This window comes from Malania oleifera, chromosome 12 (assembly GCF_029873635.1).
Source record: "Malania oleifera isolate guangnan ecotype guangnan chromosome 12, ASM2987363v1, whole genome shotgun sequence".
Classification (NCBI taxonomy): domain Eukaryota; kingdom Viridiplantae; phylum Streptophyta; class Magnoliopsida; order Santalales; family Ximeniaceae; genus Malania; species Malania oleifera.
In genome coordinates, this window is record NC_080428.1 from 72921725 (window position 1) to 72948103 (window position 26379).

Consider the following 26379-nt stretch of genomic DNA (forward strand, 5'->3'; position numbering starts at 1 on the left):
ACATTTGTGTGCGTGCATATTACAAGTGTGAAACTAATTGGCATTATCATTATTTTATTTTTTTTAAAAAATAGTTCCTTGCATTTGAGGAAGAATATTACCAATGTCACAGGTGGAACCACTAAGCAGTTTAGGCGTAATAATAATGGGAACAGAAAAACAATACATACGTACGTATATTTAAAGAGTTCCAAGGACCACTTCACTTCCCTTTCCCTTCATATGGTGGAAAGGACCAAGCAACACCCATTAGGGCATTCTAAGAAAAGTACGTATGTCTCAAAGAGTTCCAAGGACCTCTCCCCTACCCTTTCCCTTCATATGGTGGGAAGGACCAAGCCAGCACCCATTAGGGCATTCGAAGAAAAGTATGTATGTCTCAAAGAGTTCCAAGGACCTCTCCCCTTCCCTTTCCCTTCATATGGTGGAAAGGACCAAGCAACACCCATTAGGGCATTTTAAGAAAAGCTCGTATGTTTCAAAGAGTTCCAAGGACCTCTTCCCTCCCCTTTCCCTTCATATGGTGGAAAGGACCAAGCAACCCTCATTAGGGCATTTAAGAAAAGTACGTATGTTTCAAAGAGTTCCAAGGACCTCTTCCCTTCCCTTTCCCTTCATATGGTGCAAAGGACCAAGCAACACTCATTAGGGCATTTAAGAAAAGTACATCCGTTTCAAAGAGTTCCAAGGACCTCTTCCCTTCCCTTTCCCTTCATTCATATGGTGGAAAGGACCAGGCAAACATTTAAGAAAAAAGCACACTATTCATCCATAAACTCATTCTTAGCCATGGCCTCCCTACAGAAAGAGTTAATAGACGTATTTTAGGACGCAACTGCACCCCACCCTCTACCTACCAAATACGCAATGGTGGAAAATCTCTGTTCTACTATTTCTACCCACATTGGCATTTGAATCAAACAGGGCACAAAACAACGACGCAACTATGCAACATGGCAAGCAATCTCTGGACCATTCATTTGTTATTTTGTATTTTGCACATCACAGATCCAAGCTGGATGAGAATCCAAGGTACCAAAAAATTAAAAAAGCAAAATGCGTGAATGCAAAATATGACACGGCATGTGATAAGAAGCTGACAAGAGGAAGAATAAAGCAATCCTAACTACTCGAGCAATACAGGCAGACTGAATGTCAAAAAGCATCTGGGGGCGTCCCTACGTATAATAAAAGAACATGGCCTGAAATTTGAAATTTCTGCCAGGATTTCAAAGCTACCAGCTCCCTATATATCTAAAAAAAATCAAAATAACAAAAAAATGTAGCCAGGAAGAGACTACTGTCTCAACCCTTTATTGTTGTTGTTTTTCCCCACTTTTTTTCCTTCTCTCCTGCTCGAATATCTGGGAAGGGAGGTGGAAGGTCTGCTGGTGACGATTTCAGGAACCACCAGATTCAAGGAAGCGCGACTCTGACTTCCTTCCTGTCTGCTCCAAATGCCTGCCGAAGAGAATTGGGATTACTAATTTCATGCCATATTAAAGCAGGGAAGGGCAGATTAGGAACAAGAACAAAACGGGACAAAACTGAGGCCTAAACCAACACCCTCACCCTCATCTAAGAAAATAAGTGCATTTCAAAACTAAAAAGTAACTCATGATTGACCTACCAATGCCCTCGCCATCAATTATAAAAATAGGTGCATACTAAGTGACACAAAACAAAATATACTAAGACAACACATGGGAATATGTGTGCCCACCCCCACCCCCCACACAAAAAAAATGACTAGCTTGCATCATCCTACTTCCAGGGTCTCCTGGCATCCTACACCAGTTTTCCTCTGCATTGGCAGTCTCTCAAGATTACCACTTTACCTAAAAGCTTAAGCTGTTAGGGTATCAGCAGATACATATCAAGCTTTAACACTCCCCCCAGCATATGTAACCCGATAGCACGTGGAGAGATAAAAATACAATAAATAATACCTATTATAGCGAATAAAATAATATTTTAAACATCACACAATAAAAGCGAGCAACGAGACTAAAACCCAAGACCTCTTGGTAACCGGCTCCAGTACCATGTTAGATTACTATTTCACCCAAAAGTTTATGCTGTTAGGTTGTGGGCCAAGTATCAAGCTTTCACAATTTGTTTCCATGAGTTGAACAAACTCAGCCCTAGTCTTCTTGATATACGTAAACAATTTCCTACAGTGCGGATATTGTTTTCTGGTACAGCATTCTAGGAGAATGTCCATTGAAAGGGTGCAATCTTTATAAATAGGGGGATTCTTTCAAACCAATATCCACTGGCAGTAGATCGAGTGAGAAAGGACTTCAAATTATTTCAGGTAGAAAAGCAAAAACTAAAACAGATGAGGGAGGACAATCATGCAACAGATGCTGCAGAAACAGAATTTACCTCAACTCCATAGCCTTTTGCATACACATTAGTGAAGAGTTCAGAAGGATCTGGCATTGGACATTCCTGCAAACATGAAAAAACAGCCAAGGGATCAGAAGAATAACATATCAAGAACAATGCTCGCAAGCAAGTACCATGAAAACAGAACATGAGAATTGTTGGGTTTTTCCTTATGAAAATCTAAACTACAAGTGCAGAAACACTTCCCACCTTGGCTTTTGCAATGGCTTCATCTACATCTTTTCTTATTTCCTTCTCAATATCCTGGACAAAGGAAGGAAGAAAACCTCATTTACATGTAGTCCTTTCAAATCAATTCCATAGTCATCACCAACAATTCAAATTAGTTCCGATAATGATTTTCTTCCAACCATGCAAAACTAAGTCAAAAACTCGACATTAAGAACAAAATCCAACTGTCACATTCCAAAATATAAAAATTCCATTCATGTAAAAGTTGACGATCCACACTTACCTTCAGCTCCTTTTCAGTAGCCAAGTCATGAGTTAGTATCAACTTTCTTATTCTTTCAATTGGATCACGCTCCTGGAAATCAACCAAAAGACAACCAAATGAGAACCTCAAAATAATAATAATAATTTTAAAGAAATCAGTTTTAACCTGAAGAAAGAAACTAGAATCATATATTAACCTGTCTCACACCACTAATCTCATCACGCGTACGGTAAGTGCTTCCTGGATCAGACATGGAGTGACCGTGATATCTGTAGGTGTCCATTTCAAGAATCTGGAGGGCAAAAAATTAAAATTTGGGATAGATTATTAATAAGATTCATAAAAATGTATTATGACAGGATCAAGCGACTCACAGCTCTGAGAAATGAACAACTTAAAGTGCAAGGAGTAGAACACTAAGTGCATCTGTTCACATAGTATATATGAACTCCAAACTTATGACACAAGCAAATGCAACTCATACAAGTTAATTCATACTTCCATACCAAGCAAATGTTGTGTTTTAAGAAGCAACATCTTAATCCATTTTGATGCTTAAACATAGCCAACACAATAAAAAAAAAAAATTGGAGTCAAGAAAATCATCAAACACATTCATACACCTACTACAAGATCCAGATGCTCCAGGTACCTCTGCCAATTGGATATACAAACTCAACCACGCCTCAATACCAACAATTCACTGCATAAATTCTTTTTCTATTAAATTCTTTATTTTAGATAGCACTTTATCATTTCTTGGAGATTGAATACCAAAAGCTTGCTGTCAGCCACATAAAACCACTTTCTATCAAGTTTTCAAAGCTCATGTTTTTTTATTACAGCCTCAATCTTGTTCTTTTTAGCCTCCCTATGGCTCTTATGATACTTTTGACTTGAATGAAATCACTTTTGCGTGCTAGCACATTTATTCACCTTTGTTCTACATGCCCAAACTGAGTTTTCCACATATTCTCCTCCATAATGGTCACATCTTTCTTTCTCTTTTCCGTTTAGTTGTGGAAAATAGTTTTTCATTTTCATTTTAATTTTCCAAGAAGTTATGAAAATGCAAATGTATTTTTCAATTATCCAATATTTGTGCTAAAAATTATAAAAATAAAGGATTTGTTTATTTGCAAAATAAAAAAAGTTGTCTTTTTAAATTTCTAGACTTGCAAACAACTAAAAAATAACACCCTGTTTTCCAATTTTTCAAAAACTAATATAAGAAATCAGAATTTTTTTAAAAAAAAAAAAAAGATATTTGCCTATGTTTTTATACAAATTTAGAAAATTGGAAGACAAGGTAGCATTTTGAAATTATTTGAAATTTTGGAAATGGAAAATATAACTATTTTCCACAAGTGGGAGTGTCAAAACTTTTAACTGTTTTCCAGGTTTTTAATACAAAGTTTGCAAAATTGAAAAATAAGCTATTTGCCATGAATAATTAATACTAGATAATTTCCATAGCACAAAATGTGGCGATGCTACGAATGCCCCACAAGCAATAGCTGATAATACCATTTGTTGCTACACCAAAAGATATATATATATATATATATATAGCTAATATTGTGAAATATTTTATGTATTTCAACCAAAGCGCCACATTCGCTCTGACTTGAGCCACAGCCCCATAATCCAGCCCTACAGGCAGATTGCTACAATACTTCGGTCACCAATTTCTTTTTCTTTTATCTTTTTCCTTTTTTTTTTTTTGGGTGGGTGGGTGGGTACCCCTCCATGCAAGGAGGCTATTTCTGCAGCTTGAACATGCGAAACCTGATGCAAAAAAAAAAAAGAAGTAACCTTACTAATGCACCAAGGTCCACCCTCATTTCTAATTCTATTAAAATTACATTATATATATATACTTATAAAGTTATACTGGTAAATTACACAGTACTCAGTTGAATAATTGGGTAGAATGGAAGGCTTAACCCCAATGATAGGTCTCTCCCTCTATTTATAATATATGTTAAGTACAATACCAATGAGCATAATATCCTACTAACTCACACTTACTAACATAACTCGACACATAATAATAATGCTAAATAACTAAATACCATTAAAACTCCCCCTCAAGCTGAAGGATACGTATCATATGCTCCTAGCTTGTTACTGTTGAGTAATTGGGTAAAATGGAAGACTTAAAACTCAACGATAGGTCTCTCCCTCTATTTAAAATATATGTAAGTACAATTGGAATGACCATAATACCCTTACTAACTCACACTTATTACTAACAAAACTCTAACACATAATAACAATAATAATAACGCTAAAAACCTAAATAACCATTAACACTCCCACTCAAGCTAGAGCATATATATCATATGCTCCTAACTTGTTACAAATGAATTTCACATAAGCAACTCTCAAGGCTTTAGTGAACAAATCAGCAAGCTGAAACTCAGACTTCACATGAGTGGTCGTAATGAGCTTCTGTACAAGTTTCTCTCAAATAAAGTGACAATCAACTTCAATAAGCTTTGTCCGCTCAAGGAAGATAGGGTTGGAGGCAATATGAACAGCAACTCAATTATCACACATCAACTCCATAGGCTGAGAATGTGGAAAACATAGTTCTTTCAACATGTTCTTTAGCCAAACAAGTTCACACATAGTGTGAACTAAGCCCTATACCCAGACTCAGCACTCGTCTTGGCTACCACAATTTGTTTCTTACTTTTCCAAGACACCAAATTACCACCGACAAAGATACAATACCCGTTTGTGGATCTTTGATCGGATGGTGATCCGGTCCAATCTACATCTGTACATCCCTGAAAATGAGTGTGACCCTAATCTTGATATAAGAGACCTCTCCCTAATGCACCTTTGAGACATCTCAAAAAGCAAATTACTGCATCGAAGTGACTTGTTCTCAGGGAATCGAGAAACTGACTCACAACCATAGTAGTCAAAGGTGCAAGGCACAGAGGGTACTCGGAATCGAGGCGCAAGGTGAAGGCGCATGCCTCACCACAATTATTAAAATTGTGAACAATGCCTATTTGGTGGGTAATTGATATAAAAACACATCAATAGTTATATTATAATTTAAAATGCCAAAATATTCAATAGTAATTATGGAATTTATGACAACCAAGTACCAAGTGAAACAAGCATAGTTCAACATAAGTAATTACGCATGCAAGATTTCAAGCTTCAAATTAGAAATGAAATAAAATTGCCAGGCTGAAGGCCCAAAAGCATCTTCAATATCAAAAGAAAAGAGTACAAGAAAACAGCAGCTAAATTCAGGGGAAAAAAAAAATGTAAGTTTGTACCCTGCATTTCCAAACAAATTACAAAACAGCAGCAAAATGTAGTAAAAAATGTTATGTATTAATTATAAAGTATAAACTTGCATTAAACTACATAATAAGTGGCAGGAGGCAGCAGAAGTGAAGAAGAACTGAAAAAGAAGAAGAAGCAGAAGAAGAACTGCAAAAGAAAAATAACTGAAGAAGAAGAAGAAGAAGAAGAAGAAGAAGAAGAGCTTGCAAGGGCTCCTGCTGGTTCGAAATGTCAAAGACAAACTCATGCTGCTGGTTCGAAGGCTGGCAGAAGAACTCGCAAAGGCTCCTGCTGGTTCGAAATGTAGAAGACGAACTCGCAAAGGGTCATGGGGTTTTGAAGGGTCAAAGAAGAAGGGTTTCGTGTTGGCTCCAGTTGGTTCGAGTCGAATTAGGGCCAAGGATCCTTCTGCTCTGGCTATTTCTCTATTTAACAGGCTAAAAAACTTCAAGGCGCGATTCATGTTGCCTGACGCCCCTCTGCGCCTCCCTGCGACTCTTGCAAGTACCTTCACCTCACCTAGGATGAGGCGCTGAACTCCTCGCCTAGGGGCACGCTTTTAACTACTATGCTCACAACACTCTGGTTGAGTGACTATGACATAATTCAACATTCCAACAAATCTCCAATACCGACCTAGGTTAGGCAAGAAATCACCCATATCTGGAATTAACTTACTATTGGGATCCATGGGTGTATCAACAAGTTTGGATCCCAACAGCCCCGTCTCATCTAAAAGATCAATAAAACACTTCCTCTGTGACAAGACAGTTCCCATACGAGATCTCAATTTCCAAGTCATTGGTTTGAAACTTACTCTGTAGAAAAAGCTTTAGGCCCTAGATGCCACAATCATCATCACCAATTATTTCAATTTCATCCACATATACTATAAGCAAAATACTGCACGATGGAGTATGACAATAAATATATAGAGTGATCTAGTGCACACCGACGAAGGCCAAATTCAAGTGCTAAAGCACTAAAATAGTCAATCCATGCTCTTGGAGATTGTTTATATCCATACAATGACTTCTTGAGTCGACATACTAAGCCTAACTCCCCCTGAGCAACAAACCCAGGGGGTTGCTTCATGTATACGTCCTTATGAAGATCGCCATGTAGGAAAACATTCTTCACATCTAACTGATGTAGAGGCCAATGACAAGTGGTGGCTAAAGAAATGAACAAACGTACTAAGGCAAGTTTAGCAACTAAGGAGAATGTGTCATAATAATCCCAATCATAAACTTGAGTATACCTCTTAGCAACAAGGCGGGCCTTTAGATGAGCCACAGAACCATCAGGATTGACTTTCACATTGTACACCCAACGACCACCAACCACAGACTTATTAGGAGGAAGAGATACCTAATCCCTATCTCTTCAACCATTGTCGTCCTCCACCCAGAATGAGAAAAGGCCTTAGAAATAGATCTTGGCAGACCAACAGAAGACAAAGTACTAACAAAACAGTAATAAGAGGGTAATAAGAAATCATAACAAACAAAATTAGAGATCGGATGTTGGGTACAAGTGCGTTTACCTTATCGAATAGCTATTGGAGGATCAACATCAAGAGAAATAAGATCATCCGACGAGGGAACTAGAGGCGCAATAGTAGAAGCTGGAGGAGGCACTTCCCCCTTGAGTCGTCGTGTGTATACCAACAAATTGGGATGATTCAAGCGACAAGAAGGACTCCAACTGGATGAAGATCTACGAGGATTGGGCACAAATACTAGGTTTAGATCTAGACGGCAAGGCAGAGGAAGGGACTCATCAAGGTCAACAGAACTTAAGGAATAAGAGTAGCATGGTGTAGACTCAAAAAAGGTGACATCAACAAAGACAAAGAGTCGATGTAAAGTAGGACTATAACATCGATACCCCTTTTAAGTATAGGAATAGCCCAAAAAAATACATTTGATAGCACGAGGATCCAACTTATCCATTCCTGGAGATAACACACAAGCAAATATATAAGGTAGGAAGAACAAAGGAGCCTTAGGAAAGATAACTGAATATGGAATTTTACCACTAAGGACAGAGGATGGCATTTTGTCGATGAGGGAGCAAGCTATGAGCACAGCATCACTCCAAAAGGCTTTGGGGACATTCATTTGATACAATAGGGTACGAGTGACTTCAATAATATGTCTGCCTTTCGGCTTTGCAACTCCATTTTGTTGTGGAGTGGGGGCACAAGAGGACTGGTGGATCGTACTAGAGTTAGTCATATAAATACTAAATTGGATACTGAAGTACTCCTTAGCATTATCACTAAGAAGTATCCTGACTAGCATGTCAAATTGAGTCTTTATTTCAGAATAGAAAGCACAAAAGATATCAAACAACTCGGAACGATCTTTTATTAAATATAACCAAGTCATCCTAGAGTTGTCATCAACAAATGTGACAAAGCACCGGAACCCCAACTTTGATGTCACACAACTAGGGCCCCAAATATCATAATGGACAAGCATGAAAGGATTAACCACCCGTTTGTCGACCTCGGGGAGCAAAGGGAACAAATGATGCTTGCCCAATTGACAGGACTCATACTCAAGATTAGACAGAAAACTCAATGTAAGAACTAGCTATTTCAACTTATACAAGGACGGATGACCAAAACGACAATGGATTTGAAGCGGTGTAGCTACGACTATGCAGGCAATGGGTGAAGAAGGCAACTCAAAGTAGTAAAGTCCACGAGCCTCACATCTAGTGCCAATTATCTTTCCTTTCTTCAGATCCTGAATAACCACAGAATTAGGAAGGAATGTGATAGAACAATTTAGTGACTTTGCAGTTTTTTAACTAACATAAAATTGAAAGGAGATTTAGGAATGTATAAAGCAGAAGAAAAAGAGATAGGAGGAGTAGGATTTACTGTTCCTATCCCCTTAACAGCAATAGTGGACCCATCAGCAAGGGTAACTTGAAGGAGATTTTTAGGATATTGGAGATTAGAAAAGAAATTGGTTGCACCTGCTATATAATCAGTGGCTATATAATCGATAATAGAAGGACTAGTAAGAAGGATACTAAATGACATGCAGATTGTAGGATTACCTTTCCAAGCAAAAGAAGCAATTTGGTAAGATGCTTGTTGAGACAATTGATACTGTAGAAACCTGGAATACTCCTCCTCTGATATAGTCATAGTACGGAGTTCACTCAAACAAGTGACTAACGAAGGAATCATACTCTTGGGATTTACAAACGCCATACCAACATTCACAAACTCAGACCAATGATCATAAGATTAATTGCGGGAACAATCACGAACGATGTGACCCACCATGAACAAGCCACAAATAAATAAGTACAAGGCTGCCATAGCACCAAGAAACTCACGCGCAGCCCCAAGAAAGCAACACTCAGCACTGGAACAATTGGAGAGGTGAACCACCAAAACTACCATGAAAAAATCACCAAAAACCTCAAATGCAGCCCCAAGAAAGCAACACTGCCACAGCCTCACACGATTAAAAAAAAAAAAAAAACAGCCAGCTTATGAGCACTGTCACTGCCCCAAGAAGGTCACCAATGACTGTTAGTAACCGAACAACTAATGAATTACCATGAGTGCATTGTCACAACAAAGATTGGATCTTGGAGCAAAAAACACATGCTTAACAGCTTGATAATTTGGTATATGGAAGGAATTAGGATAGAAAATTAAAAAACACAGCAAATCCAACTGTTTCAGACTCAATAAACTCATTAACAATTGATAAACAGCTTCATGAAGCATCAAACAAACATTCCTTGGGTGCCGCACTGCCACGGACGAGGTGAACAACTCACCGATGGATATAGCACTGCCACAGCCTCACAACTGAACATATGAATGCTGCCACGGCTCCAAAAAACTCACAAAGAAGCCTTCACAAGCCTTGAACAAACATTAACAAAATGCCGCAAGTGCATAGTCGGAAAAAGGTAGAATTTTTTAGCAAAAAACTGATCTAACATCTTGACAATATAGTCTAGAGAAGGAATTAAAGCATGGCAGAGGAAAAAAGAAAAAGAAAAATGTGACCGGAAATTCACTCACGCACCCACACGTTGGGTCGCCCTGCCGGCATTTGGCCAGCACGTGGGGGCTCCTTTGGCGATGGGGTTTTGTGGGTTGAGTCGTGGGAGGGGGTATGTTTATGGGTGTATGCTTGGTTTTGTGAAATAATATGGGATGGAAGTAAATTTAGGAAGGACAGCCACGGAAATGGTGTTTTTTGGCGAGGCTGAGTGTAGGGTTTAATTTGGATCACGCTTTGATACCATGTTGAGTAATTGGGTGAAATGGAAGACCTAAACTCAATGATAGGTCTCTCCCTCTATTTATAATATAAGTACAATCGGAATGACCATAATACCCTTACTTACTCGCACTTATTACTAACAAAACTCTAACACATAATAACAATAATAATAATAATAATAATAATAATAATAATAATAATAATGCTAAAAGATTAAATAACCATTAACAATGAATTTCAAATGTGCACCTCCCAAGGCTTTAGTGAACAAAACAGCAAGCTGAAACTTAGACTTCACATGAGTAGTTGTAATGAGCTTCTATACAAGTTTCTCACAAATAAAGTGGCAACCAACTTCAACGTGCTTTGTCTGCTCATGGAAGATTGGGTTGGAGACAATATAAATGACAGCTTTACTATCACACATCAACTAAATAGGTTGGGAATGTGGAAAACCTAGTTTTTCATCATGTTCTTCAACTAAACAAGTTCATATGTAGTGTACGTCATAGCCCTATACTTTGACTCAACACTTGACTTGGCCACCACAGTTGGTTTCTTGCTTTTTCAAGAAATCAAATTAGCACCAACAAAGATACAATACCCGGTTGTGGATCTTCAGTCGAAAGACAACCTGACCCAATCTGCATCTGTATATCCCTAAATATGAGTGTGACCTTCATCTTGATATAAGAGACCTCTCTCTAATGCACCTTTGAGATATCACAAAATGAGAATTACTGCATCCCAGTGACTTATTCTTGAGAAATCTATAAACTGACTCACAACACCAATTCCGAAGGATATATTTGGTCAAGTGACCTTGAGATAATTCAACTTTCCAACAAGTCCAGGTACCATCCTAGGGTAGGCAACAAGTCACCTATATTTGACACTAGCTTACTATTGGGATCCATGGGTATATCAACAGGTTTGAATCCCAACAACCCCATCTCATCTAAAAGATCATGAACATACTTCCTCTATAACAAGACGATTCCCATATGAGATCACGATACTTTTATATCAATGGTCCTAAGTCTTCAAACTGAAACTTACTCCATAGAAAAAGTTTTAGGTCTTGGATGCCTTGATCATCATCACCATTGATCACAATGTTATCCACATACACAATAAGAAAAATCCTGCCAATTGAAGTATGACGATAAAATACAAAGTGATCTACTACAAACTGTCGGAGGCCAAACGCAAGTACTACAGCACTAAATTGGCCAAACCATGTTGTGAGAGATTGTTTTAATCCATATAATGATTTCTTAAGCTGACACAATGAACCTAACTCCCCCTACACGACAAACCTAGGTGGTTGCTCCATATAGACTTCCTCATGAAGATCACCATGTAGGAAAGCATTCTTCATATCTAACTTATGTAAAGGCCAACGACAAGAAGTGGCTAAAGAGATGAACAAATATACGAAGGCAAGTTTAGTCATGACGAAACCTAGAAATCAATCACTGATCCGATTTGAATACCTATACAAGATCGACCTCAACAGAAAACTGAAGAGTAACGACAGCAAGTTATTGAGTTCGGTAGTTCCCCATATAAAATTATTGACTCTAGTGATATAGTAATATGGAGAAGAAATAATTGTTTCTAGCACCAACAGAACCGGAAGCCCCCCTTGTTTAAAAAAGAGGAGGACAGGTTATTCACATTTCATTTGATGGTCAGAGGCGAATTAAAAGCTAAGCAGAGAGAATGTGTCTGAATAATCCAAATCGTACACCTAAGTATATCCCTTAGCAACAAGGTGGGCCTTCAAACGAGCCACAGAACCATCAGGATTGACTTTCACATTGTAAACCCACCGACAACCAACGACAAACTTATCAAGAGGAAGAGTTGTTAAATCCCAAACATCATTATCATGTAGCGCACGCATCTCTTCAACCATTGAAATCCTCCACCTAAAATGGGATAGGACTTCAAAAATAAATTTTGAAAGAGCAACAGAAGACAAAGTACTAATGAAATAGTAATACGGGGGTAACAAAAAATCATAACAAACAAAATTAGAGATTGGTTGTCGGGTACAAGTGTGTTTACCTTTCCAAACAGCTATAGGAGAATCAACATCATAGGAAATAAAATTATTTGACGAGGGAACTAGAGGCACAGTAATAAAAGCTAAAGGAGGCTCTCCTCCCTAGAGTCGCTGTATACACCTGCAAATTGGGATGATCTAAGTCACAAGAAGGACTCAAACTGGATAAATATGTAGGAGAATTAGGCACAAATAATAGGTTGGGATCAGGAAGGAAAGGCAAAGGAAGGGATTCATCAAGGTCAACTAAACTCAAGGAATTAGAGGAGTATGGTGTAGACTCAAAAAAGGTGACATCAATGAAGACAGAATCAATATAAAGTAGGGCAGTAACATCAATATCCCTTTTGAGTATAAGAATAGCCCAAAAAAATACATTTGACAGCACGAGGATCTAACTTATCCGTTCTTGGAATTAAATTGATGGACAAAGGACACACTGCCAAATATACAAGGGAGAACAAAAGATTCATAGGGGAGATAACTACATATGGGATTTTACCACCAAGGATGGATAATGGCATTTTATTTATGAAGGGGTAAGTTGCGAGCACAACATCACTCCAAAAAACTTAAGGGACATTCATTTGATACGATAGGGTACAAGTGACATCAAGAATGTCTATTTTTCTACTTTGCAACTCTATTTTGTTGTGGAATGTGGGCACAAGAGCACTGATGGATCATACCACGAATAGTCATATAGGTAGGGAATTGGGTATTGAAGTACTCATTAGTATTATCACTATGAAGTATCCTGACTGGTATATCAAAGAGTCTTTATTTGAGAGCAAAAAGCACAAAAGATATTAAACAACTCAAAACGAACTTTCATTAAATACAACCAAGTTATCCTAAAGTAGTCATCAACAAATGTAATAAAGTACCAAAGCCCCAACTTTGACTTGACACGATTAGGACCCCAAATATTAGAATGGACTAGCGTTGAAGGACTAACCACCTATCTGTCAATCCAAGAAGCAAAGGAAATACAATGATGTTTTCTCAATTAACAAGCTCACACTCAAAATTTGATACAGAACTCAATGTAGGAACTAGTTGTTTCAACTTGACAAAGAATGGATGACCAAGGCGACAATGGATTTGAAGTGGCATAGCTACCGCTGTGCAGGTAATGGGAGGAGAAAGTGATTCAAAGTAGTAAAGCCCATGAGCCTCACATCCAATGCCAATTGTCTTCCTCATCTTCAAATCATGAATAACCACTAAATCAGGAAAGAAAGTGACAAAACAATTTAGTGACTTTGTTAGCTTACTAACTGACATGATATTGAAAGGGAAGTTAGGAATGTATAATACAAAAGAATGAGAGATGGAAAGCCTATCTCCTTAACAGCAATAGTGGACCCATTAGCAAGGGTAACTTGAGGTAGATTATCAGGACACTAGAGGGCAGAATAGAAGGTGGTTGCACCTGTTCTATGGTCAATGACAGCAAAAATCAATAACCCAAGGACTAGTGGAGAGATACTAGATGACATAAAAACTGTGGGATTACCTTTCTAGGCAAAAGATGCAATGTGATTAGATGCTTGTTGAGACAATTCATACTGTAGAAACCTTGACTAGTCCTCCTCTAATATAGTCATAGTACCTGGGCCACTCAAACAAGTGACTAACAAGGGAACCATACTTTTGGGATTTGCAAACTCCATCCCAACACTCACAAACTTAGACCAATGATAATAACATTAATTGCTGGAACAATCCGAATAACCATGAACAAGGTGACCCACCATGAACGAGTCACAAATAAATCAGTACAAAGCTGCCACAGCACCAAGAAACTCAGACACAGCCCCAAGGAATGAACACGCAGCACAGGAACAATTGGAGAAACCACCGAAACGACCATGGACAAATCACCAAGAAACTTATATAACACTAAGTTCATTAGTGATTACGGTATTGTTTTTGCAAAATCTATAGTAGATTTGTGTTCCTGAACAAGCAGTTTAACTTCCGGCAGCTGCTGGCCGTTTTCTAGGGCTATAGTGTTAATGGAAATTCTTCTATGATAATATACATGCAGCGGATTTAGGGTTTTAGCTCCAGTTTTTATAATAGTTGTAACAATTAGTGTAGGTCTCCAAATCATGCTCTAATACCATGTTAAATAATTGGGTAAAATGGAAAACTAAACCTCAATGATGCATCACTCCCTCTATTTATAATATATGTCAAGTACAAAACCGATGACTATAATACCTTACTAACTATGGGCAATCAAACCCCGAGCAACCCTCAGTCTATATATTCTCAGTGCTACATAGCTTAATGCATTGTACTACATCATCTGCAAATACACACACACAAGTGATGCAAGATAAGGGTTTAGAACTATGTTCGAGAGAATTTGGTGTTAGGCTTTGTGATTTGGAAATAAAATTAGAGACTATGTTTCTAATTGAAAAAGTCTTAGCAATCTTCATTTAGCATTAGTGCCGCTCTTGTGAAGCTTGAGTCTCCAATCCATGCAGAAGCATGAATACCCTCAACTTCAACTAAACCATTTCTGTTTGTAGCTTGTAATAGGTGATGATTGGGACCATGCTAGGCCAAGTAGGGGCATCAATAAGGACAATTTGGAAACCATAAAAAGGTAGAACCAAGACAACAAATAAAGCAATAGAATCACTCTTTAGGATGGAGGCTCTGAAACACAAAGCCATAGAACCACTTTTTAGGATGGAGGCTCTAAACTCTTCTGACTTAAGAACCATCCAAAGGGGGGGAAAAGGATCTCCTTTTTACAGTATCTCACAGGTCATTTGAGTCCAAATGTCATTAGCCATCCAAATGGCTCAGTAAGCTTCATTTGGTGTTCGTACTACTCTTTTGAAGCAATAGTGTCCATGTAAATGCATGAATACCCCCTTTATTTGAATTGAACTGTTTTTGTTTGGTGAGGATTGGGGACCATGCTAGGCCCAGTGGGGGTGTCAATAGGGACAATATGGGCATAAAAAGGTAAAGCCAAGCCAACACATAAAGCCATAGAACCTTACTTTAGGATAAAGGCTCTAAACTCATCTAGCTCAAGAATTATTCAATTTCTTTTTTTTTTTTTCAGTTTTTTTTGGTGGAGGGGGGTGTTGGTTGGAACGATATCTCCTTTTTGCAACATTTCACACATTATTTTAGTCCAAGTGGCATCACCCTCCCAAATTGGAGTTTAGGGAAACATTCCTCCCTCCCTCCTCACAATTATTTAATCCAAAGCCTTCGATCTGAGATTGGATAAGGTGAGTTAAGAGTATCACTCCTTTCATTCTCAAAACACAATCAAGGGCCTAATAGATGGGTAAAGACCGTGAGATTTTCTTTAGTTGCTTCTTTGGTTCTTTGATGCGTTTTCATCATTGTTTTAAAAAGCATTTTCAGGGCATTTTGGGTCCAAAACACATCAATGTACTTTTCAAAAGGTGCAGGACCCAAAAGGCACATGCCTTTTTCTATTAGGCACAAACTCAAGAGAAAAAAGCATGCCTTTGATGCCTTGCCAAAGAAGGCATATGCATAATGGGAACACATTTTTTTATACTTCTCGGTAGCAAAAGAACGGATTTGGGCATTTTGGCCTAATATAGATGGGTGAGACGGTGAAATTTTCTTCAATTGCTTCTTTGGTTCTCTAATGGGTTTTCTTCAGTGTTTTAAAATGCGCTTACAAGGCATTTTGGGGCCAAAACACATCAAGGCACTTTCTAAAAGGTCATGCCTTTTTCTATTAGGCGCACACACGAGAAAAAGGCACGCATTTGATGCCTCGCCAAAGAAGACATACATATAATGGAAACACATTTTTATATGCTTTCTTATGAGAAACATAGAAGGCAAAAGAATGGACTAACGGTCCAAGAGGTTTCATTCCTTCGTTCCACATCATAAAGTGAAGAGACAAGCTGCCAGCTTTTTTACTCTCTCTCCCCTTCGACCCAAATTCATTCAAACCCACCTTCTTCTATGATCGCACACAGGCAGCTTCTTCAAGGACCACTTTTGACCTTCCTCTCCCTCTGACGAGCTTCTCTAATTGACAACTGGCTCTCTCTGGACTATATATGTTCTTGAAAATTCCTTCATATTTGATTCTCTCCAGGATGAAGCACGTGAGAAGCGCAGAAGAGAGTCAAGAGGAGGGCTGAACAGCTACAAATTCGGGTCATCAGAAATTTCACTGGACCTCTTAGACTCACTCAAGCAACGTGCTTTATTCTATTTGGCTGGATAATAACCCATTAGTAATGTTATTTCCTTGGAAAGGCACATGAATGTAGCTGTGGCTGTGGCTGTGGCTGTGGCATTTATGGGAAAGGATAGCTAGAGTAATATGAAATTGAAGCCTTCAATTTTATATAAATGATTTCACAATTTATATAGTAAATTATAATTTATAATATACATATTTTATTTTTACAAATTTTAAAATTAAATTCCCAAAAGGCTAATGCCTTGCCTCACCCAAGGTAAAATGCCCCTTACGTCTTCACCTTTTAAAACACTGCTTTTTTCTCCAATTTTGGGAGATTGCTGGGGTTTTCAAAGTTCTCTTGTTGGAAGCAATGGTGATTTGTACATCACAAGACTTGGATGGAAAGGAAAAATGTTTTCAGTCGTGTTTATTCCAGGTGGACCTAAAAGAGAGAAGAATTCTGTGAATTGGTTACAGATATTCTTCCTGGCTCTGATGGTGATAACGAAGGAAAGGAGAGAGGCATTCATTCGTGGAGCCTAGTTGTATCAGTAGAAAAGATAGATACATGTGAAGGAAGACATCAACGAAACAGCTCATGGAAAAGCAACGTAGTAGCATAGAAGCAACAGTATCATGCTCATTGTGGAAATTTCGATGGAAATTTTGTGAAATGAAAATGGACTGTCATTTTGATCTTGAAGGTAGTGAAAACTGGAATTTCGGCAATTTTGCAGAAATTTCAAGATCACGGATATAAGATGCCAAAAATGATTGCAATATGCCAAACTCAAAATGGTAATTTGAAGCCTTGCAGCAGTGCTCACTGTTGACTGAGGAAAAAACCATCTTCGCCATCATTGTTGGAAATTGAAAGGCAGGTGGACACTGCGATTCAAGGCCACGCTGCAAGTGATGGGATTCCAGCAAATAGCAGTGATGGTTGGAAGGCTTCTCATGGCGCCAATAACCAGGCTTTCTTGGCTGGTTCTAGTAAGGTTGATACTCATCCAAGGACAATGCAGTTAGGATTTGAAAAGCCAAAAATTTTTCAATGCCTTACTCCAAAGTTGCAGGCTTAAAATGTTTTTAAAAAATAAACACCTATAGAATCTTTTCTCCAGGTAAACTTTTAATAACAGGGAAGTGTTTTTGGACACCAAATAACCAACACCCAGCCCACCTTCTTCCTTTGTCCTACATGCCACCTCCCACCTAACCAAATTATCTTCCCTCTCCATACACCCAGCAAAGAAAATCCCTCATAATACTCTCTATCTTTTCACCTACAAGCCTACCCCTCCTGGCATCCTAAAAGAGATAAGAATAAAGCAGGATAGTAGAAAGGCTGGTCTGTATAAAAGTAATTCTACCACTAAAAGAAAACAAAGCTCCTTTCCACCCATCCAACGGCTTCACTACCTTAGACACCATTCAGTCCCAAAAGGCTAAATGATCAAGGCTTACCACACAAAGGAACTCCTAAATAGATCAAAGGCCACTCTGAAACACCACCACACCCAGCCAGGAAAGTTATGTTCAAACCTTGTTAGCACTAACATTAATTGGTCCAATACCACTCTTCCCCAAATTTATTAGCAGATCAGAGGCACACTCAAACATGTGCAGAATGGTGAGAATGTTAACAAAAGATTCAACGTCATCATCTAAGAAAATAATGGTATCATATGCAAACAGCAAATGTGACACTACAAGCTCCTCCCTTCCCACCTAAATACCTCTCACAACCCCCGTATCGACAGCCCTATCTGTAATTCTATTCAACACATCCACCACAAGGAAAGAAAGGGAGCTACCAGATCCCTTTGCCCAACTCCCCAAGAAGAAGTGAACCAATCTTTAAGCAGCCCATTTATAATTGCACAAAAAAAAAAAAACACTAAACAGACTGCTCTTAATCAAACTCCTACACTTAACTCCATTGTCTTTCATTCTAAGCACCCTATCCAAGAAATCCCAATTCACTCTATCATAAGCCTTCTCAAACTCTAGTTTAAACACAATACAACTGTTCTTCCTATAATAAACATCCTTCACCGCCTCATTAGCAACCAAGAAGATAGCATCCACAATCTGCCTTCCTCCCACAAAGCACTTTGATCAAAAGAAATAATATAGCTCAGGACAGAACTCAACCTATTAGCAACAACCTTAGCTATGATCTTATATATGCTAGATATTAAACTAATAGGCTGAAACCTGAAACCTTAATCGACCTATTCTTCTTAGGCACTGGTGAGGATAAAGGTATAATCCACACACTTCCCTGATAGCTTTAAGTTATAGATTTATTATTTTTCTTCCATTTTTGTTATTTGAAGTTTTTTTGAGGTCTTGTCCTCCGATAATTTGTATTCCTTCCCTCTCTTTCTTAATAAATTTTGCCATAAAAAAAAAAAAATGAATTACCTCTTCCTATCTCTTTGTTTATAGCCATTACAACAAAACCCATAACATTATATAAATATGTATGCATATATAAAACAGAAGGTCAACTTTATGCCCACTAGCATGGATGCATCCATTTGAGTTATCATTCAAAGACTTGTACAGATCTACTATTAATCAATTTCCAGTTTGTGCTTACTACATATATATTACATATTCATAAAATTAAAAATATAAAATGATAACTAAAACAATTCATAGGAATGCAATGATTCAAATAACCACCGACTCAAATCAGAAGACATAACTATCATCTGTATTAAACAGGTTACTGGAGGAAATTTATCTAGTGACAAAATCAAATCAGAAGATGAAATTATAATTTCCATAAGCTATGTTGCAAATGTGTGTGTGCGCGCGCGCGTGTGTGTGTGTATTCAGATATATTAGCACAACATCCAGATCAGTGAACTCACAATAGGACCATTCTTTAAAGCATGCTCCTTGGCAAATTTGCATGCCTGCTTCACAGCAAAGGCATCCATACCATCCACCTGTGACAGAATGTGAAACATTTGAGAAACTGAAAGCAGAAAAAATAACATGACAAATACATTTTTAAAAAAAATTAAAAACTCTTATCGTCATTGAGTTGTCTAATCATAGATCATAGCATTACATCAAACACAAGAAGCAGTGTGTATATTACAAGGGCCTGAATATTACTTCATAGCATTACAACAAACACAGGAAGCAGTGTGTATATTATTTCCCCCTCAAATGCCTGAATACGCAGAGAACTAACACCTGACTGATATTTTCATAGAAAATACCCCCTCCCTCAACATACACACATATATAAATATTTGAAAGCAATCTATTCAAATTTTTTAAGATAAAAAAAAAAAGAAGGTATATTGAGAGAGAAAAAGAGATAACATTCTAGGGGAGGATAGAAACCTAAAAAAAGTACAAATAAAAATTTAAAAAAAAAAATTAAGAATAAATTTATATGAAAAAAAAAAACAACCAACAATTATTAACCAAGACCCCTCTTCAAACCCCTTTCCACCATAATTCATCAAACATTTCAAATTTGATAGTCCCTTGACCCTTCTTCACCTTAGTTTTACCACCATTGAGCCAAAATTCATTTCTTCTAAAATTAGATATCCATAACCCCAATTTATCCATCAAATGCTCAGCTTCTAGATCCTTCCCATAGATTCCCTCCATAGGTTGGGCAAAATTCCAACCTTGTACATTTGTTTTTCAGCCATACCATCATTTTCAAAAATACAAATTCCCTCCAATCCTTCCATTGGAGGTGGCGGCACACACATTAAATCCCAAGCAAATCAAATGATTCAAAAACATAACCATATTGTTCCAGGATCTCATCCAAAAGCAAACCCACATCACAAAAGGACTTCATTGTCCGAAACCTTTCCCCTATTATTCTTTTCCTTTCATATTCCAACCTCCTCACTTGTATCACACTTCTCCACTGTTAAGGCTTGATGTGCACTGTTGACCAACAGCTTAACAACTTAAAGTTTTAGGTAAAGTGGTAACATAACATGGTATCAAAGACATGGTTACGTCCTGGGTTCTAGTCTTGTTGCCCGCATTTATCATTTGACTGTTAAGAATTATCTTCTTCCTGATAGTGGGTGTTGTTTATTAGATGTTTACCTCTCCATGTGCAATCAGGCTGCATGTGCGGGGGAGTGTTTAAGGCTTGATATGCATTGTCAGCCCATAACCTAACAACTTAAGCTTTAACTTAAGCTTTTAGGTAATCTATCACGCAACATAGGCTCTTCCATCATACATAAACTTCCTCCAATATCTCTCCTTAATTTATTTTTCCCTTGAATCTCATGCTCACAGCTTTTTGGTTCTCCCCTCTAATCTAAGCGGATTTCCTCTCCCACTAAGGGAATAGAAACATCAACCAAATCCTCATAGTAGTTTGAGAGGACGGTGTCTTGGCCGCCTTTTTCCCTTCAAAACTTCCAAGAATGTTATTTCTTTCTTCTTGGACTACTTGAGTCTGCTTCAAAGACGAACATTGCCATGCCAGAGTTGAAGCTCAAGTTTGCATCAAAGCTGAACAAAGACCCAAGTCCATGGGCTGCCTATTAAAGTTACTGGGAGAACTCTGGAGCTGACTACATGTGGAAACCTCTTGAACATCCTGAGATGGGATTTGGCTTGGTTCAGAGGATATAAATGAGATTGAAAGCCCTCCCTCAATTTAAAAGCCTCTTGGACTAGCTATATCATTAGGAATGTGGGCCTGAAGGTTTATGAGGCCTAGCCGAAGATACTCATGCCTCCCTTCACTTCAATATTCTGGCCTAGATTCAAAACCACCTCACGCCAGTTTTGGGCTTTGTTTATTGGGCTAGTCCATCAGAGAATCAAAAAAACCGTCTTTGTTTCCACTATTCGGCCCAAATCCAAAACAATGAGGAGAGATCCGGGTAATTGTACATTTGCATAAAGTCAATCCATATAAATTCGTCTACTCAAACTCATCCTCATGATGAACTAAGCGATATTGTAAGTACCAACTTCATTTACTCCTTATCACTGAAATTGGAAAGTCAACTATCACTTCATAATACATTAAAAGCCAACCAATGTACAATAAAAGCACACTCTCAGTTGTGCTTTATAAAGTCTTTGCAAATTGCAGTATAGGGACATAGTATAACTGAAGCAAACAATCCATAAAAATATGAGGAGTAATAAACAAACCAATCAAAAGGCCTCCAAATTAAGACGGACACCTCGCAACAACTCAGTATTTGTAGTCACTTAGTCTGTTCACCAATTCAAAAACAAATGAAACCAAAAACTGAATATTGATTCTCCAAAAAGCCACTGAGAGGAAAAGAACATAACAAAGGTGATGGTAGCATGCTGCATCAAGTACGGAAAACATACTGGATTTCTTAACAGCAAATTCATTATAACATCAGTTTTAGAATTAAAATTATTTAAGTATCAACATAAAACTAAAAATCAAAACTATTAATTACCACTCCATACGACAAATCAACATTCCTAACATCCAGTGTAGAAACAACCCAGTAAGCCTGAATCAACTTTTTGAGCCTTACTTAAGTGGACAGTTCACACAGCATGCACATGGCAAACCTCAAATTTTCAGCAAAAAAATGTTATTTTAATATCCCTGCATTTACACGATTGCACACGGAACCAGGGTAAATCAACATGTGATGAAGATAGAAGCTACATTCCAAATAAAAATAAAAAGAGGGGGGACAGGGAGAGGGAGATAAACGATATCCTGGAGAACTAAACTGCAGTCACAAATTCAATAAAGAGAAAAATGGAAGTGGGATTAACTTCAAACAAGTACTTCCATCAGGTCTTCAACAAACTAGAAAATTTAAAGGACCTCCATACAGTCCACCCTTAATTTATTTAAGACATGTTCATAAAATTTAAAAATAAAAATAATAATACGAAAAAGAGCCATAATATATTTTAGTGCAGTTTCTGTTTGCCTCATAAAAAGCAGCAAACGTCACATGCTACAATTCAAATACATGCATAGTGGATTGAGTAAGTTTTAGACTGTCAAGAGTTTTATGAATTATTTTGTTCCCTTATGCAATTAAAGTTGTATTTCTATGTTCTGACCAATTAACTTGGAGAGGTAACTGAAATATTTTACACAGAGCTCCCAGAAAATTGCCAAAAAGGAGCCAGCATCCCCTATTATTAAAAAATGGCACTGGTATTATCACATTTAAATATAATAACAACTGTGCTAGTTGATCTCATGACAATGGCATTTATTTGTTATAATAGTGACTCTGACTCCCAAAATGGTAGCAAAAAAATCTCAGAGCCATAAGTGAAAAGGCCCCAATATTGCTGCACACGGAGAGTTATAGTGAAAATGCAGGCATTAGCCAATAAAAGATGTGCAGAGTATTTGATACAACTATACAACGTTTATTTCTCCAAATCTATTATTATATATAGATGTCAACAGAAATCAATGTCATTTTTCAAAGAGGCTCTAGTCTTTTTGGTAAACCTCGTGAGAGGCCAACTACCAAAAGCTCTTTCCATGTGTTGTGCTATATGGATGGAGTAAATTATCTCTATTTTATGTTGGCATAACAATTACAATGTTGCACCAGATGCACAAATTCAAGAAAAGGATACCACCTCTCCAAATGTGGAGGCAAGGCTCATAGTGAGGCTACATACACCATATCCTTCAAAACTCCCAATGTGATGTGGGAGCTTTGTGCGCTATGAGAACACTAATATAGCATGGGAGTCTCGGGCTGTTGCAAACTTGCAAGTTGCAAGCGCAAGAAACAGAGACATCATTTTGGGAACAACCACCAGGCAGAAAAACTCAAAATCACGTAGCGTCTCATAATTAAATAATTAAATATCTTTACACGAACACCCATTTCAGGGGACGAGGGGAGGAAAATGAAATTGAGTATAACCTTCAACCCAGGGGCATAATCGCCACGCTTGTAATAAGCAGGACTTTTTGCTGCCCGCCATTCTGCTGTACCCATCCCATCTAGGAAACCGAATCCAAATCAAACAAAAAAAAAAAAAAGAGAATAAATAGGCATCTAAAACACAATAATTAAATAAACAGGCATATAAATCAACAATATTCAAACCAAAATGTCTCCGAAATCTTTGAGTCCTTACAGTGATTGTTCTCGCAGACCAAAATCGAAGGCAGATCCAGAAGAGCGGATATATTCAACGCTTCAAACAATTGACCCTGGTTCGCAGCGCCATCGCCATACAAAGCGAAGGTAACAGTGTCGTCCTTGGAGTACTTCTGCGCAAACGCTAATCCACAACCTAGAGGCACCTGAGCCCCAACGATGCCGTGACCGCCATAGAACCCTCCCTCCTTCCTGTAGAAATGCATAGACCCACCCTTACCGCGCGAACAACCACCCTTCCGGCCCATCAGCTCCGAGAATGCCTCAAGTAGGGTTCCGCCGCGACCGATGAAGGTGCAGTGATCGCGATAAGCTGTAATGATGCAATCCTTCTTCGTGATCGCAGCCTCCATGCCGACGGTCACCGCCTCCTGGCCGTCGTAGAGGTGGCAGAATCCCCGGATCAGCTTGGACTTGTAGAGCGAGTCCGCGGCGATCTCCATGCGGCGCATCTTCGCCATGTCTCTGAAGAAGGTCATGAGCTCCTTCGGAGTGGTCTCAACCGTGCGCGACGGAGGATCGCATTTGTGGGCGGTGAAGGGGACGCTGGTTTCAACTGTGATAGTGGAGTCATCGGCGGACGAAAATGGCCGCCGGAGAGACGGTGACGACGATAGGGCAGCGAGGGGCTTGACGAGAGCAGAACGAGATGATGAAGACGCTATATGAGACAGAGCCATCTCGCTCGTTGGATCGGCCCGGGGACTGTTCGGAATCGAGGGATTTGTGGGAGGTTAGCTGAGGAGGAGCGGGGGAGCGGGGGGGGCGGCGGTTGGGGGAATGAAATCGAAAATGAAAAGATACCGAAATTGTGCAGTTTATAAAACTAAGTAAAAAACAATTCGTCGCCCGCCGTCGGGTAAGCATTTTTGTGTTTTTACTTTTTTTATTTTGGCCTTTTTCTCGACACTCGCTCGAATTTGGTCCCTTGAATTCTTCAACCCCTTTGATTTTTGTGTCATGTTTTTTTGAGTTGCCTTTCATTATATCATTATATTTAAGAAATGTGAATTTAAATAAATTTGCAATTTTTTAAAACATTTTAATGATTAAATTGAGATTTTACAATCATATTTTGCTCTTAATTGTGATTTAAGTCCATTTTAAAAAAATAATTAAAAAAAATGCACTGCTTATCCAAACTCTCATTTATTGAACACACATAATTCCAAATTATTAATTAAGACATTAAGAAAATTCATGCTTAAATGATAATTTATAGATTTAAAGTGGTATAATTTGCACTTATGTTGCTATGTCGCGTGAAGATAAGATGAAAATAATTCTTTAACAGGTTCTTGTTTGTGCTAATTTACCTTTTAGTGAGTGTTAAATTTAAAATTAAGAAAATTATCAAACTTAAATATATTTAGGAATAACCTTAATTAAATTAGATTCTCTTATTCGGTCGTATTTGAACTTTTATTTGATAATATAAAAAATAATAAGAACTGTATTTTTTTCTTATCTTGTTCCACTATCCTAACTTAGTTGTCCAAAATTAAGAAAATTTTGATTTGCTTGTAGTTTTTTTTATTGATTGGGAGTGCATTTTTTAGTTGTTTCTAAAGGGAGCTTTGCCATGAAAAATTATTTTCGTTGCAAATTCATTTTGTTTCTGTGAACTTGAATGCTTTAAAAATGTTGGGTTTTTATGAAGTCTAGTTAGGTAAAATCTGGATGATGATTCAATTTTTTTTTTTTAATGAGAGATTTATATCCTAAGGTTTAATCCATGGAACGAAAGTTTGGGTCGAAAATTTGTTGGACCCGTTTTATAACCCGTTCGGAATCCTGTCTGCTGCATATAAAATCATTATTTTCGGGTGATTAGGGTTAAGCGGTCGCACTTGCGAGGGAGCGAGAGGGAAAGCATTGTATCGCCGCACTCTCTGTGTTTTTTCTTCCTGATAATAGTGAAATCCCTACAACTCCGTAGACGTAGGCAAAATTATCGAATCACGTAAACACTGTCCTGTGCGTGTGATTGATTTTTTTTTTACGTGTATTCTTTCTCTATTTTGTTTCTCACAAGTTTCAGAAATTTGTTCTTAATTCCCAACAAAAAAAAGTTATGCTTATAAGATACTTGGATTATAGACATTGCAAATTAATCATCTAGTTATTGAAAGAATGTTACCATGATCAATATTACATTTAAATATTTTTTAATGTAAACTTATGTCGTGTTTGTGAGTATGAATTTTAGATTTTAGATTTAAGTTTAAATAAATTTAGACAAATTTTAATATAATTTTATATTATACAAATCTAATATAAATTTAAATCTAAAGTTTATTTAGATACAGGGTTATAATATTTCATCATCAAATTTGTTTGAAAAAATCCTAATATTCAGTTTAGGAGTATGCAATTAGGGATTTTGATTTTGACTTGAATGGATTTGAATAAAATTTAATATAATTTCATATTATATTTTATTCAAACAAATAGAAATTCAAATCGATTATCTCTCTTGAATTTAAAATAATTATAAAATTTTATAA

At 37.7% G+C, this 26379-nt stretch overlaps 1 protein-coding gene across 1 annotated transcript; it reads right to left on the reverse strand.

Moving 5' to 3' along the window:
• Positions 1–954: 954 nt before the first annotated feature.
• Positions 955–24710, reverse strand: LOC131144135 (pyruvate dehydrogenase E1 component subunit alpha, mitochondrial-like). Its single transcript, XM_058092548.1, has 8 exons — positions 23850–24710; positions 23633–23712; positions 19601–19678; positions 3045–3140; positions 2867–2938; positions 2602–2655; positions 2389–2454; positions 955–1461 (listed from the first exon to the last, which is right to left on the reverse strand). Exons 1-8 carry the CDS (start codon positions 24550–24552, stop codon positions 1417–1419), a joined length of 1194 nt encoding a protein of 397 aa, XP_057948531.1. The 5' UTR covers positions 24553–24710; the 3' UTR covers positions 955–1416.
• Between the last annotated feature and the right edge of the window lie 1669 nt (positions 24711–26379).

What these genes read in the sequence shown, in the direction of transcription:
- LOC131144135 (XM_058092548.1), bottom strand. Translation starts at nt 24,552, where the DNA reads ATGGCTCTGTCTCATATAGCGTCTTCATCATCTCGTTCTGCTCTCGTC. An exon ending in GGTCTGCGAGAACAATCACT is followed by an intron (nt 23,713 to 23,849) that starts GTAAGGACTCAA and finishes TCGGTTTCCTAG; the next exon opens with ATGGGATGGGTACAGCAGAA. An exon ending in CAAAAGGCTATGGAGTTGAG is followed by an intron (nt 1,462 to 2,388) that starts GTAAATTCTGTT and finishes TCTCTTCGGCAG; the next exon opens with GCATTTGGAGCAGACAGGAA.